Source organism: Leucoraja erinacea, chromosome 16 (assembly GCF_028641065.1).
Source record: "Leucoraja erinacea ecotype New England chromosome 16, Leri_hhj_1, whole genome shotgun sequence".
In the NCBI taxonomy this organism is placed as follows: domain Eukaryota; kingdom Metazoa; phylum Chordata; class Chondrichthyes; order Rajiformes; family Rajidae; genus Leucoraja; species Leucoraja erinaceus.
In genome coordinates this window covers 44,321,432-44,335,897 of record NC_073392.1, presented here as the reverse complement: position 1 = coordinate 44,335,897, position 14,466 = coordinate 44,321,432, and the positions used below count along the sequence as shown (strand labels likewise).

Here is a 14,466-nt window from a genome sequence, read left to right as displayed (position 1 = left end):
CACGGTGTCATTCCAGGATTTCCTTGGGGGGGGGGGGGGGGGGTCAAGCTCGTTTCCCAAGAGGGTCAAACAAGATTATAGCCTTCACTACATCTCAGTGTATAACTGGCCTCTCCACCAGCCACCAGCGGGCCATAGCCGTCACCTCTGGCTCAGCACCAGGCCCACAACCTCCACGATACACACAGCACGTGGTCTGACTCTGCTGGGTCATATTGCCCCCCACCCCCCCCGACCCACCTCAAACAGGGAACCTCAGTAGTGATGGGTCTTCCCCATCCCAGTCTTTCAACCAGGTTGCCCCGACCACACACCCGCTAGTTAAAATTCCGGCTGTTGTTCTTTTGGGGAGCCGGAGCGGCGTTCCGGTGAACTCCGGCAGCTCTGCAACCCTGGACATAACTGAGTCAATTACACCATGAGGTTATGTACGTCGATGCTAATTTAGCTCCAGCTTTCTCACAACTGACCTATTTGTTGGTGGCATGAAGAAAATAGGAGAAATAAACAAATGAAGAAAATGAAAAGATAAAGACTTTTTGAAATGACACTATGAGATCATGCAAGATATCTTGTAGTATAATCACAGTCTCTGGGAGAAAACACATGACTTGTACCCTGCAGTACCTTGAAATAAACACACACATCCCAAAGGATACACAAAAAAGCTGGAGAAACTCAGCAGGTGCAGCAGCATCTATGGAGCGAAGGAAATAGGCAATGTTTCTCCCAATTTTGTTAGTCCTTGCTGTCTCCTCCCCTTCCTCAGTCCCCCTGCTGTCTCCTCCCATCCCCCAGCCTTCAGGCTCCTCCTCCTTTTTCCTTTCTTGTCCCCGCCCACCCCCGCCCCCGATCAGTCTGAAGAAGGGTTTCGGCCCGAAACGTTGCCTATTTCCTTCGCTCCATCGATGCTGCTGTACCCGCTGAGTTTCTCCAGCTTTTTTGTGTACCTTCGATTCTCCACCATCTGCAGTTCCTTCTTAAACATCCCAAAGGATATCCTGATGCACACCCTGGGAATCTCCTGTAGTACACACATAACCTATGGATTAGTCTGAAGTTAACATACACTTTCTGAGAGATATCCTGTCATACAGAGACACAACTGGGGATGCCTTGTGATACCGTCACATTACCCGGGGGACTCATAGTTTTTGGGCGAATCCTGTGGTATAGATATCCTGTGGCACAGATATCCTGTGCGGGATATCCTAAAGTACAGACAGACTTCAGGCTGGATATCTTGAAATAAGTTCACTGATCCCAATCAATGTTCTGAAATAAAGACACATTACCTGTGGGGAAATTCTGCAATACACTTCCTACAGGATATACCTTGTTACAGATGCACACAGTGGGAATATCCTGTGATACAGTCACACTTCCTGCAAATATCCTGCATTTTAGACACATAACCCTGAAGGACAGACACACTTGATGTGAGAAATTCTATAGTACAGTCTCACTTCCTGAAGGATTGACCATAGGGCATGTACACATCCTGGAAATATCCCGTAGCATAGACACACTTCTGGGATCACTCTTATTACTCACACACTCACACTTCCTGGGCATATCCTGAAGTTCAGACATGTATATCCTGAAGTGACGCCCCATATCCTAAAAGCTATGCAGTAGTACATGTATCTTCCAAAAGATATGTTCCCTGGGAGTATCCTGTGATACAGATTTCTTTCCTGAGACTATCTTGTGTTACATCTTCCTAGGGAATTCCAGCAGTATAGACACACTTTGTAAGGAATATCGTGTAGCGCGGATTTATATCCAACAAGATAGCACTGGGTACCCGTACAGACATCCTTTGGCATGTTCTCAAGTACAGACACACATACCTCTTTTGAGGAGATTTGAATGGTGTTCCCAGATAAGGCAACGAGGGCAGTCTGCTCCTTTAGTTCAGTTTCTGACAGTTCTCCACAGCCGACTATGTGATACCGAAGTAGGTCTTTTATCAAACCACTCGATTCCCATTTTTCTATCTGTTAGGAAGTTAATTGGACAACGGTTAGGTTGTTTGCAGAAGATTCAGGAACTGTACGTCAAGAATTCAGAACAAGGAAGTCAAGGGCGATACAAAATGAAGACGTTTGATCATTCTTCACATTGTTCATCAGTCGATAAAGTGAGGATGAATTTCTCACCGTTTTACGCGGCATGGTGGCACAACGGTAGAGTTGCTGCCTTACAGCACCAGAGGCCTGAGTTTGATCCTGACTATGGGTGCTGTCTGTATGACGTTTGTACGTTCTCCCCGTGACCTGTGTGGATTTTCTCCGGCGTGCTGCGGTTTCCTCCCACACTCCAAAAGACGTTCAGCTTTGTAGGTTAATTGGCTTCATTAAAATTGTAAATTGGCCCTAGTGCATGTAGGGTCGTGCTAATGTATTAGGTGATCGTTGGTGGGGCATGGACTCGGACTGTTTCTGCGCTGTATCTCTAAACTAAACTAAACTAAATATGGTCAATGGTGATTTTCCAACGGACACTGGCCACATGCCAAGTCCTACTGTTAGGGTGAAGTAACGGCAACACTTTGCTTCCGAGAGCTTCAAGCAAATGTTTAGTCTGGGGACAGCATCTGATCAGGGGTGCTGATGGAGTACAATAAGCCAAAGATGTTGCCTGTGTTGCTTGTTGCTTGACCAACATAGTCAGCAGTAACTGGTAATGGGAACTGGGTCCATTGGGAGTGCCGCTCTGCCTTTAGGTCCCTGACTGTCTCAAGGATTCATGAGCATCACCGCACTGTATTTTGTCCGATGACCATCTGGGAACATCCTGAATATCTCAAGATTTCAGTGGCTGCATGGTCTTGTAGAATTCCCAGACTTAATGAGAATACGGTGATTGATCAAGTAATGGTCAGCAAAATATAATGAAAGTGTATAAACCCTGCTCTGAATCATAGCAAGTTACACTGGACAAGTTCCACACGCCTTCCTGTGGGTATAGCATGCAACATTTATAGATTTCAGATAACTCATTAAACTCAATTGACAAACGTTAGAGGTTGTTTATTATACACCGTGGACATGCAATGTAGGACCTTTGTGCATTGACTTTGGCTTCTGACTTCAATATGAGCAGATTTTGGATCTCGATTTCATTTGTTACGTGCCCACCTATATTTCAGAAGCGGTTGATGCAGCTACCGTGGTTTGAGAAAGTGCGCTGTGTTTTGGCACAAACACAGTGAACGGCCCTTTTGAACCGAAGAGATATTCAAGTACACCAATCACCAGGCCTGAGATGAAGTCTAATGAGAATTGTATATATATATGTGTATATATTTATATAATGGTATACGGTTACACTGATCTGTTCTGTAGTCAATGCCTACTATGTTCTGTTGTGCTGAAGCAAAGAAAGAATTTCATTGTCCTATCAGGGACACATGACAATAAACTCACTTTGAACTAGAACTTGAATTTTAATTTGGTTTGTGTAACAGGAGTTGGATAATTTTGGCGTGCATATAGCATTAGATCACCTGTCGCCATCTTGAGTAAGAGGTGAACTGGGGGGAATGGACGGAGGTAGATATTTCAGTGGAAGGCCTATCAAGTCAAGTCAAGTCAAGTTTATTTGTCACATACACATACGAGATGTGCAGTGAAATGAAAATGGCAATGCTCGTGAACTTTTGTGCAAAAGACAAACAACCAAACAACCAAACAAACTATAAACACAATCATAACACACATTTTCTTTTACATAATAAATAATGGAAGGAAAAACGTTCAGTAGAGTTAGTCCCTGGTGAGATAGGCGTTTACAGTCCGAATGGCCTCTGGGAAGAAACTCCTTCTCAACCTCTCCATTCTTACTGCATGGCAACGGAGGCGTTTGCCTGACCGTAGCAGCTGGAACAGTCCGTTGCAGGGGTGGAAGGGGTCTCCCATAATATTGTTGGCTCTGGAGTTGCACCTCCTGTTGTATAGTTCCCGCAGGGGGGCAAGTGAAGTTCCCATAGTGCGTTCGGCCGAACGCACTACTCTCTGCAGAGCCTTCTTGTCCTTGGCAGAGCAATTCCCAAACCAGATGATAATGTTCCCGGACAAGATGCTTTCCACCGTCGCTGCGTAGAAGCACTGGGGGATCCTCGGAGACACTCTGAATTTCCTCAATTGCCTGAGGTGGTAAAGGCGCTGCCTTGCCTTACTCACGAGTGCTGAGGCTTGTGATGCCCATGTCATATCCTCGGAGATGTGGACTCCCAGATATTTAAAACAGTTCACCCTATCCACAGTATCCCCATTTATCCTCAATGGAGTGTACGTCCTCGGATGATGTGCCCTCCTAAAGTCCATGATCAGCTCCTTTGTTTTTTTGATGTTCAAGAGGAGGCTGTTATCCTGGCACCAGAGTGCTAGATCAGCCACCTCCTCCCGGTAGGCCTTCTCGTCGTTGTCTGAGATCAGGCCCACCACCACAGTGTCATCAGCAAACTTAATTATTGAGTTGGAGCTGAACCTAGCCACACAGTCATGTGTGTACAGGGAGTACATAGGGGGCTGAGGACGCAACCCTGGGGCGATCCTGTGCTCAGGGTGAGGGACTTCGAAGTATTCCCTCCCATCTTGACTACCTGGGGCCTGGCGGTGAGAAAGTCCAGGACCCAGGCACACAGGGAGGTGTTGAGCCCCAATTCCAGTAGCTTCCCGGCTACTGGTGGGGACTATCGTGTTGAAGGCTGAACATCAAGGGTCACAGACCCTCTTGGTTCAGGCGTTACCATGGCAATGATGGGCAAGGCAAGCAAGTGAGTCCAGGGTGTCCCTCGAAAAGGAACATGCGGTGTTCACGGCACTCTGATGGGTTTCCGGGACCGCTGGGCACAGTGTGGGGTTGAATGCATCCTACTCCAGGATTGTAAAATAGTTCTTTAATATTTAGTATTTAGAATATGTGGTATTTTTTGTATTTGGTAGCAGTTGGGTTGTTATTGTTTGTGTTGTAAATATTATTGTTTGTAAATAATTGAATAAGTTTAAAAGTGAGTGCACCCACTACAGGCCATGTCTTTTGACGGCAGCAGGCGGATATGGAAAGTTGGCCTGGACAGCAGGAAAATCCCAATGTTCTTGTTAAATGCTGTCACTGCTGACACTTGAATCTGATTGATGCCCAGTGCTGAGAGGCCTGAGAGCAGGCTTGGCCCGGGCAGGGATGGGAGGGGACAGCCCTGTGTGGCAATGATCAGGAGCAGCAAACCTCCATCATTTCTAAGGTGCTAGCAAAAACTGGCTCAATTTCTGGGCCACATCTTGAGCACCAAACCCCCACATCCCCTCTGTACATTGAAAATTGTACGTTGCTTCACAGTGTCAAGTAGCAAAGGCAGTCTTCCCTCTTAACCAGCACGGACCCTGTTCAAAAGATGGGAAGTGGCCAGCCAATATTTGAAAATCATGCCTGCCACCTTCAAATCAGTCTGAATAAGGGTCTCGACCTGAAACGTCACCTATCTATGTTCTCCAGAGATGCTGCCTGACCCGCTTAGTTACTCCAGCCTACAAACAGGAAGTGTCACAGCTGGCGTCCAGGTGCCATCGCAACAACCTGGAGCTCAATGCTCTTAAGACAGAGGAATTGATTGTAGACTTTAGGAGAGCTCCCCCTCCCCTCACCCCAGTCACCATCAACAACACTACAGTCACATCTGTGGAGTCTTTTAAATTCCTGGGAACCATCATCTCCAAGGACCTAAAGTGGGGAGGCTACCATCGACTCCACAGTCAGAAAGGCACAACAGAGGATGTACTTCCTGCAGCAGCTGAGGAAGCACAAACTACCGCAGGCAATGATGGTCCAATTCTACACGGCCATCGTAGAGTCTGACCTCACCTTCTCCAACATGGTCTGGTTTTGTTCAGCCACCAAGCACGACACCTGGAGGCTGCAGCGAATCGTCCGATCAGCTGAGAAGGTTATTGGCTGCAACCTTCCCTCCATTGACGAACTGTACACTGCAAGGGCCAGGAAGCGAGCGGGCAAGATCATCTCTGACCCCTCTCACCCTGGCCACAAACTCTTTGAATCACTTCCCTCTGGAAGGCGACTCCGGACTGTCAAAGCTGCCACAGCCAGACATAAAGACAGCTTTTTTCCACGAGTAGTTGCTCTACTCAATAACCAAAAATCTGTAGCCTTATTTTGATCTGGTATTTTATTTAATTCACAATGAACATTAATAATGTTCTATTATTATGCTTTAATGTTTTATGTATCATTCTTAACTGTCACTGTATGTCATGTTGTCACTTGCGAGCGGAGCACCAAGGCAAATTCCTTGTATGTGAATACTGTGAATATGTGAATAAACTTATTCATTCATAATTCATTCATTCATTCATACATTCATTCATACATTCATTCATTCATTTTATATAAACTCCAGCATTGTGTAAAGAGTTACTCCAGCATTTTTTGTAAACCAACATCTGCAGTTCCTTGTTTTCTACTGGGTCCTTTACCTTTTGCTAAACTGCAAGATTTGGCAAAATCTTATTAAGATTAAGGAAGCAGGGGAAAGGTAGAGGGAAGGGGGGAGTGGGCAGTCGGGATAACGTAAGATAAGGAATGATTTAACAACATACATTTCTGAAGAGAATCTCATATATACGCACATAGAATTATTGAATAGTACCTGAAAGATAACACCTCTGCATATGTGTCCTATCATTTTGTAGCCCTGATAACAGCTGCATGTTCGAGTACCAGGTCCTTTTCTTTTGCAGCGGGCAAATGAACCGCAGCCTCCATTATTCTTCAGATGGGTAAGGACAGAAGACAAAGATCACAGTCATTTTTAGATTTAACATCGGTAATAAATTAGGTTCACACATCCCTTCCCATCCAAAACAGCTCCTCCCAAGTACTTCAGTTCTGTTTAGTATATTGTCACGAGCACTGAGGCACAGTGAAAAGCTTTTTGTTGCGAGCTGACCAGTCAGGAGAAAGACAATACATGATTACAATCGGACCATTTATAGTGTATAGATACACGATAATAGAATAACGTTTAGTGCAAGGTTAAGCCAGCAAGTCCGATCAAGGATAGTCTGAGGGTCATCAAAGAGGTAGATAGTAGTTCACCACTGCTCTCTGGTTATCGTGGGAGGATTCAGTTCCCTGACAACAGCTGGGAAAAAACTGTCCCTGAATCTGGTGGTGTGTGTTTTCACACTTCTATACCTTTTGCCTAATGGGAGAAGGGAGAAGAGGGAGTGGCCAGGGTGTTACTTGTCCTTGATGCTGCTGCTGGCCTTGCCGAAGCAGCGTGAGGTATAAATGGAGTCAATGAAAGGGAGGTTGGTCTGTGACGTCCACAATTTGCTGCAACTTGCTACTTACCCACGTACGCAACCACAGGAGATGTAACACCTATCCCTACATCTCCCACTCTCAGCCCCATCCATGGACCCAGCGGCCCTTCCAAGTGAGACAGAGGTTCACAAGCTTCTCCTCTAACCTCATCTAATGCATTAGGTGTTCCCAACATGGCCTCCTTTACCCGGTGAGACTGAACCTAGACTAGTTCACCATTTTGCTGAATCTTTGCACTTGGTCTGCCGAGGGCTGCCAGCTCCACTTGTTGCTAACCATTCGAACTGCCCTTCCCATTCCATACCAGCCTTCCTGTCCTGGCCATTCTCCATTGCCAGAGTGAGGCTACACGCAATCTGGAGGAACAGCACCTCATATTCCGTTTGGGTAGCCAACAACCCAACGGAGTGAAGATTGAATTGTACAATTTTAGATACTAACCCAACTCTAACTTTTCCCCTCCTCTCTTCCCTTTGCTCTACCTTGATACGCAGCTTCTTCTCCCCCTTCCCTTTTTCCCTCCCCCCATCCCCTAGTACTGACTTCACATTTCTTTCCTTATCTTACACCTTTTTATCATTCTTTAATCTGACCTTTGTCTACCCATCTACCAAACAACACCCCTCGCCCAAATCACCCTTCATTTACCAAGCATCGTACTGTCCCCATGTCTTTTCCAACTTTCTCCCCCTTACTACAATCAATGCAATGAAGAATCCTGACCCAACACATTCCCTACCCAGATCCCACCTGACCTGCTGAGTTACTCCAGTACATTCTGTTTTGTGTTTGTAAACCAGTATCTGCAGTTCCATGATTCTTTATGAGTTAAGTTCCGTAGCGTCATAACTCTCTCCGAAATTTGATCATAAATAAATAAGATTATCTCATTTGCTATAAGATTAATGGCATTAATATTCAAGTGCTGCGTTTCATTCACATCTAATTCCTGTGTGTTGATCCATTAACTATACTGCTACTGTATTATCACCACTTCTACCAAAAAGTCCCGGTAAGTAAAAGAGAAATATACATAGTTGATAACTTAAAAACATAATTTAAATACAAAGAAGGTCAATTTAAAATGTCTAAGAAAGTTCAGAGATACGTAAACACATTCAATGCAGCAAGAATTGTATTTGAATTTGTATTTGTATTTCTTCTGAAGAAGGGTCTTGAGCCAAAACGTCACCTATTCCTTCTCTCCAGAGATGCCGCCTGTCCTGCTGAGTTACTCCAGCATTTTGTGTCTATCTTAGGTTTTTAGGTTAATTGGCTCGGTAAAATTATAAATTGTTTCCAGCGTGTAGGATACTGCATGTGCATGGAAACCGCTGGTCAGTATGGACTCAGTGGGCCGAAGGGCCTGTTTCAGCTCTGTATCTCTAAAACCTCTACATCAGGTCAACTCTGTTCAAGCCCATTGCCGTGGCTCATGCTGTCAAATTGAAACAAGCAATGAAGTTAAATACAAGCTATTGAAATGTGTGCTATATGACTTCCTCTTGCCTTTCCACCCAGGTGATTATCTGGTTCAATTTAGATGTTGCTATCTAAATGTAATCCCATCGAACGGCAGTAATTAAAATAAATTAAGAACATTTCTTATTTCATTGTCCCTATTCCCTCCTGAGACCTTAGCAAGAGTGGAGATCTGCAACACAAAATTACTTCAGCCTGCAAGGGATTGTGATCACTTCAAATAAATCAGAAACCAATGGAAGTCTATGGGAAAAGTGGAATGGAATAGGAGTTACATATTAAACTTGGTGATGTTAAGACAGGACCATAAAGGTCCTGATCCTTGAGTAGGGTCTGGATTAAATCTAATGCACAAAGTAAGAAGGTGTGTAGGTACATTATCAATATGTGCAAGTATACATTCATTGTATTCTTACAGTAGATGAATTCTTAAACAGCAGTTTGTATCACAGATTAGCAGATTTATGTTGTAATTGGATCATGCACACCATGATTATTTATCAGGCTACCAAGCTCCCAGAGGCAATGATTCTTCCAGACACAGATATGCATACTGTGTGGGGCCAGAGGCAACCTTGATCCACATCTGATCTAACCATTTAGCCTCTTGCATGTGCAAGTAAAGAACCAAATGTCTGCTTAAGGTCACAGTGCCAGGTTTGATTTGCTGCAGAAATATTTGCTCTTGAATTCTAAAGCCTGCATATTTTGTTCCTAACCTTCTTGCAAGGGTTGTCGGGCTGACAGGATTTCCGACCATCACCGTTGTAACCTGGGAGACAGTTGCATGCGACCTGGAACGAAGAACACATTTTAAAAAGCATGAATTGTGCATTTTGTGCCGTTCATCCAAACAGAAAACCAAAATCTGCAGCTTTAAGGTTATATTATGCCAGAGCATTTTTGCCAGGATTGAGAAATTAGTGATCCATTTTTCTTTGTGAAGACTGACATGAAGAATTAATTTACACAGTTCTCAGGTCGTTGATATTGTGTGCATCCAGCTTAACCCTTCAAGAATGCAACTGCTTTGCAAGTTCAATTAATGCCACGCACTGTTCACAAACTTATTTTGATTTTTAGTTTAATGCGCCTGACAGTCTTTTCCTTCTCACCACTTCTAAAATACTGCAGAGTACAGTAACACTAAGAATCACTTACAGTAACCAGTCAGTTGCTACGAATAAAATCAGAAATAGGATCCTTGCATTACCAGATTTGGTCCAGTTTTGGTGCATTCTGCATTTTCATGACAACCTCCATTTTGTTCTACACACCCATCGATCTCTGTGAGTGAAAAAAACACAATAGAATAGGATAGAATAAAATTTTTATTTGCCACGCAACCAGGGTTGGTGGTATCTGGGTTTGGTACATGATGGTACACTGCTTTAGTTACATACCACTAATAACAACACAGATCACCGTAATAAAGTGCATCCATACCACATCACAAATCACAAATCTCACCAACAATACATAGTGCAAAAAACAAACAAAGACCATAGACAAGACACTGTATACATCAAAAGTCATATTATTGTCTGATTATTGAGAAATTGAGAGTTCTTATTGCTGAGGGGAAGAAACTGTTTTTAAAGCGGGTGGTTTTAGTAGCAAGTGACCTGAGGCGCCTCCCTGAAGGGAGAGACGGAAAAATAATAGTGAAGGAAGGAAATGCAGATGCTGGTTTACACAGAAGATAGGCACAACATGCTGGAGTAACTCAACGGATCAGGCAGCATCTCTGGAGAAAAGGAATAGGTGACGTTTCGGGACGGGACCCTTCTTCAGACTGAGAGTCAGGGGACAGAGAAACTAGAGGGATGAAAATGTACAAAGAACACAGGAATCAAAGGTATGAAAAGAACAAATCAAAGGCAGCAATGATAATCAAGGTAAAGTGGTGCCCACAATGGTCCAGAGCTGAGAATGGGGGCAGCAACAAGGAGGCAGCCAGTTCTTGCTTGATGCAACATTTCAAAGCCTAACTCTGCCCTTGACAATGAAAATCTTTGACCCCCATTTGAAAGAATCAATTTGGTTCATGCTTAATGCCATCCCTGACAGGCTAGAAGTCAAAATGGCTAAGTGAAGAACAAAAAGGCCATGGGAGAAGATGGTATTAGTTCATGCATCATAGAAGCAGATTTCGGCCACTCGACCCATCAAGCCTGCCCCGCCATTCAATTATGGCTGATCTATCATTCCCACTCAACCCCATTCTCCTGCCTTCTCCCCTGGCATCTCTTGTGAAATTCTAAACCTTGGTGGAGAGGATCTTCAGTCACAAATTCACAAGCTCATCTCCCATAATTGTCATGAGGAGGTTATGTCTGTGGACCTCAGATATTCTACATGTGGCCACCTTCAATAAAGGAGCCACATCTGATTATGGGAGCAACAGAGGAGTCTCCCTACTGTCTCCCACAGTGAAAGTCGTTGTCAACGTCCTGTTAGTCGCTGAAGTGTCATTCCCCCGAATCACAGTGTGGATTCCATCCACTTGGAGACAAAATGGAGACAATTTCCAGCAACAGAAATCCAGGAAGCAGCACCAATCACAGTACCTCACAAAAACTGAGAGGGAGGGGAGTAACCTTCTAAAATATAGCTGCCTGGAAAAATTCATCTTCTCATGTACGCGACCTAATGGCATGCGAGGTGTGATCCTGACTAAAGAGTCCACAACAAGCCCCAGACTGTTGCCATGCTCAGCTGAAGACATGTACTGGAGTGGGCTCTCCACATTAACTCCACATCAATGTCACCAGCATTAATGTCTGAAACTAAAATGCAGGTCATCTAGAGGCCCATCACATAGGAAGCTCAGACCAGAGGTCAGGCTTGTAATGCTCGACCTTTAAACTTATTCCTCAGCACAGTCAGAACGTCTTGCGACATAATTATATACAATTATGAGGGACGTAGCTAGGGTAGACAGTCAGAACCTATTTCCCGAGAAGGCAATAACCAATACAACAAGACATTGGTTTAAGTTTAACACAGATGTGAAGGACAGGTTTTTTTCCCCCCTACAAAGGCAGTGGTGAATGGCTGGACCACGGTGGTGATGGAGGCAGATACAATAGTGGCATTTAACAGACTTTTAGATTGGCACATGGATATGCAGGGAATGGAGGGATATGGATTATGTATTGGCAGACAAGGGTTGGTCTTGGCATCATGTTCAGCACAGATATTATGGGCCGAAGGGCCTGTTCCCACGCTGTACCGTTCCATGCTCTATGAACGACGGCAATACAACACCCAGATTAAGTGCATAGAACTCCAAAGGCAAGTGGCAAGGACTTGGAATGCTTACCATCCAGGCAGCCAACTGCTTTCAATCCCTGGATACAACAATCCCTGGATACAACTGGAGGATAGCTAATGTTATCCCGCTTTTCAAGAAAGGAGGGAGAGAGAAAACGGGGAATTACAGACCAGTTAGCCTGACGTCGGTGGTGGGAAAGATGCTGGAGTCAATTATTAAAGATGTAATAATGGGGCATTTGGAGAGCAGTAAAAGGATTAGTCCAAGTCAACATGGATTTATGAAGGGGAAATCATGCTTGACTAATCTTCTGGAATTTTTTGAGTATGTGACAAGTAAAATGAATGAAGGGGTGCCAGTGAATGTAGTGTATCTAGACTGTCAGAAAGCATTTGATAAGGTCCCGCACGGGAGACTGGTGACTAAAATTAGAGCACATGGTATTGGGGGTAGGGTGTTGACATGGATAGAAAATTGGTTGGCAGACCGGAAGCAAAGAGTAGGAGTGAACGGGTCCTTTTCAGAATGGCAGGCAGTGGCGAGTGGAGTGCCGTAAGGCTCGGTGTTGGGGCCGCAACTGTTTACCATATATATTAATGATTTGGAAGAGGGAATTAGGAGCAACACTAGCAAGATTTCGGATGACACAACTGCAGTGTGAACTGTGAAGAGGATGTTAGGAGGTTGCAGGGTGACCTGGACAGGTTGAGTGAATGGGCAGATGCGTGGCAGATGCAATATAATATAGATAAATGTGAGGTTATCCACTTTGGTGGCAAAAACAAGGGGGCAAATTATTATCTCAATGGGGTTAGGTTACGTAAGGGGGAGGTACAGCGAGATCTGGGCGTCCTTGTACACTGGTCACTGAAAGTTGGCTTACAGGTACAGTAGGCAGTGAAGGAGGCCAATCACTGGATGGATTTAAGAGTGAGTTACTATAGATAGAGCTCTAGGGGCTAGTGCAGTCAAGGGATATGGGGAGAAAGTAGGCATGGGTTATTGATAGGGGCCGATCAGCCATGATCACAATGAAAGGCAGTGCTGGCTCGAAGGGCTGAATGGCCTCCTCCTGCACCTATTTTCTATGTTTCTATGTAACAAGCATTCCAATATTTCCACCATTCCATCAGATATGCAGGATGTAAACAGTGGGGAACACTTTAAGCCAGTGTTTCACAGCTGAGTTCCCCATAACGCTAGGATTCTGCGAGAGGTCGCAATGGGTTCTGTGTATATTATACACGTACAGCATATTCTTGGAAAATACTTGGGGATTATAATATATAATAGATTTTCCTGTCGAAGTGGGATGCAGGGGATTTGTTGCTACATCTATGACCAGGCTATTCAAGACAATGGGGGTGAGGGGTCTGAGATCGAGAAGAACAATCAAATCATTATCACAAAAGAGCAGCAATTGAATCTCTGGATCAAAAGTCCCTGCCAGGACAAGGGGTCACAGTTTAAGGTAGTTGAGGAAATCCTTTAGGAGCGAGATTTAAAAACATTTTTCACACAGAGAGTTAGATCTCTGGAACCCCTGCCACAGAAGGTAGTGCCTAAATTGGGATCAGGGGGTATTGTGAGAGGGATCAGGGGCAGGAGAGAAGGCAGATACAGGATACCGAGTTGGATGATCATATTGAATGGCGGTGCAGGCTTGAAGGGCCGAATGGCCTACTCTTGCACCTATTTTCTATGTTTCTATGAGAGATAACAATTGGGCTGCAGGATGAAGACAGGAGGGTATGGCATTGAGGGGGGTATAACTGGGACGCCAGGTATCACCGCTGAGCCCTCTGGAGACGTTGTGGGCATATCAATGAAACGTCAAAGAAGGAGGGCGCCCACCTGATGACCCCGATGACATACCTACCCTACCTTTCACCACTCCAATCCCAAAGTGGAGAACATTCAAGGCCGTAAGCCGTTGGTGAAATGGCCAAAGTCTAACAGCAAGGAGTGGAAATCATCAATGCAGGTGTGAGCTAAATCTTAAGTGGAGTCAAGGGATCAGCAGAAAAGAAGTTGGAGAAGATGGGTGATCTAGTTTACAGCTACGGACAGGAGAAATTTGGTGAGAAGGAACAACTCAGCAGGAAAGATAGGCCTCCTCCACCTCAAGTCCCGTCGTCTCCAGGAAATCCAACGACTTGTTAAAGAAAGAACAGGCCTGAGAAGGCGTGGAAAACAGCAACAGCAGAAGAAAGGGAGGGCATCCTTGTGTTTTACGTCCTCCAAGTGGACCTAAGACAGAGGCTCTCAAAGCTGCGTCGAGCGGAGAATTTAAGGAAACGACGCAAAAAGAAGGAAAAAGCAAGAACAGACTTCTACAAAGATCCCTTTAAGTTTGT

General features: G+C 44.7%; 1 protein-coding gene across 1 annotated transcript in view; it reads right to left on the bottom strand.

Moving 5' to 3' along the window:
• stab1 (stabilin 1) overlaps positions 1 to 14,466 on the bottom strand; it is a 259,880-nt gene that overhangs the window by 61,141 nt on the left and 184,273 nt on the right. Inside the window, exons 43-48 of the mRNA XM_055647479.1 lie at positions 10,046 to 10,119; positions 9,552 to 9,626; positions 6,498 to 6,790; positions 5,032 to 5,246; positions 3,174 to 3,277; positions 1,854 to 2,000 (exon numbers count right to left, since the gene is read on the bottom strand). Of these exons, the coding sequence (XP_055503454.1) occupies positions 1,854 to 2,000; positions 3,174 to 3,277; positions 5,032 to 5,246; positions 6,498 to 6,790; positions 9,552 to 9,626; positions 10,046 to 10,119 (908 nt within the window). The remainder of the gene's footprint in view (positions 1 to 1,853; positions 2,001 to 3,173; positions 3,278 to 5,031; positions 5,247 to 6,497; positions 6,791 to 9,551; positions 9,627 to 10,045; positions 10,120 to 14,466) is intronic.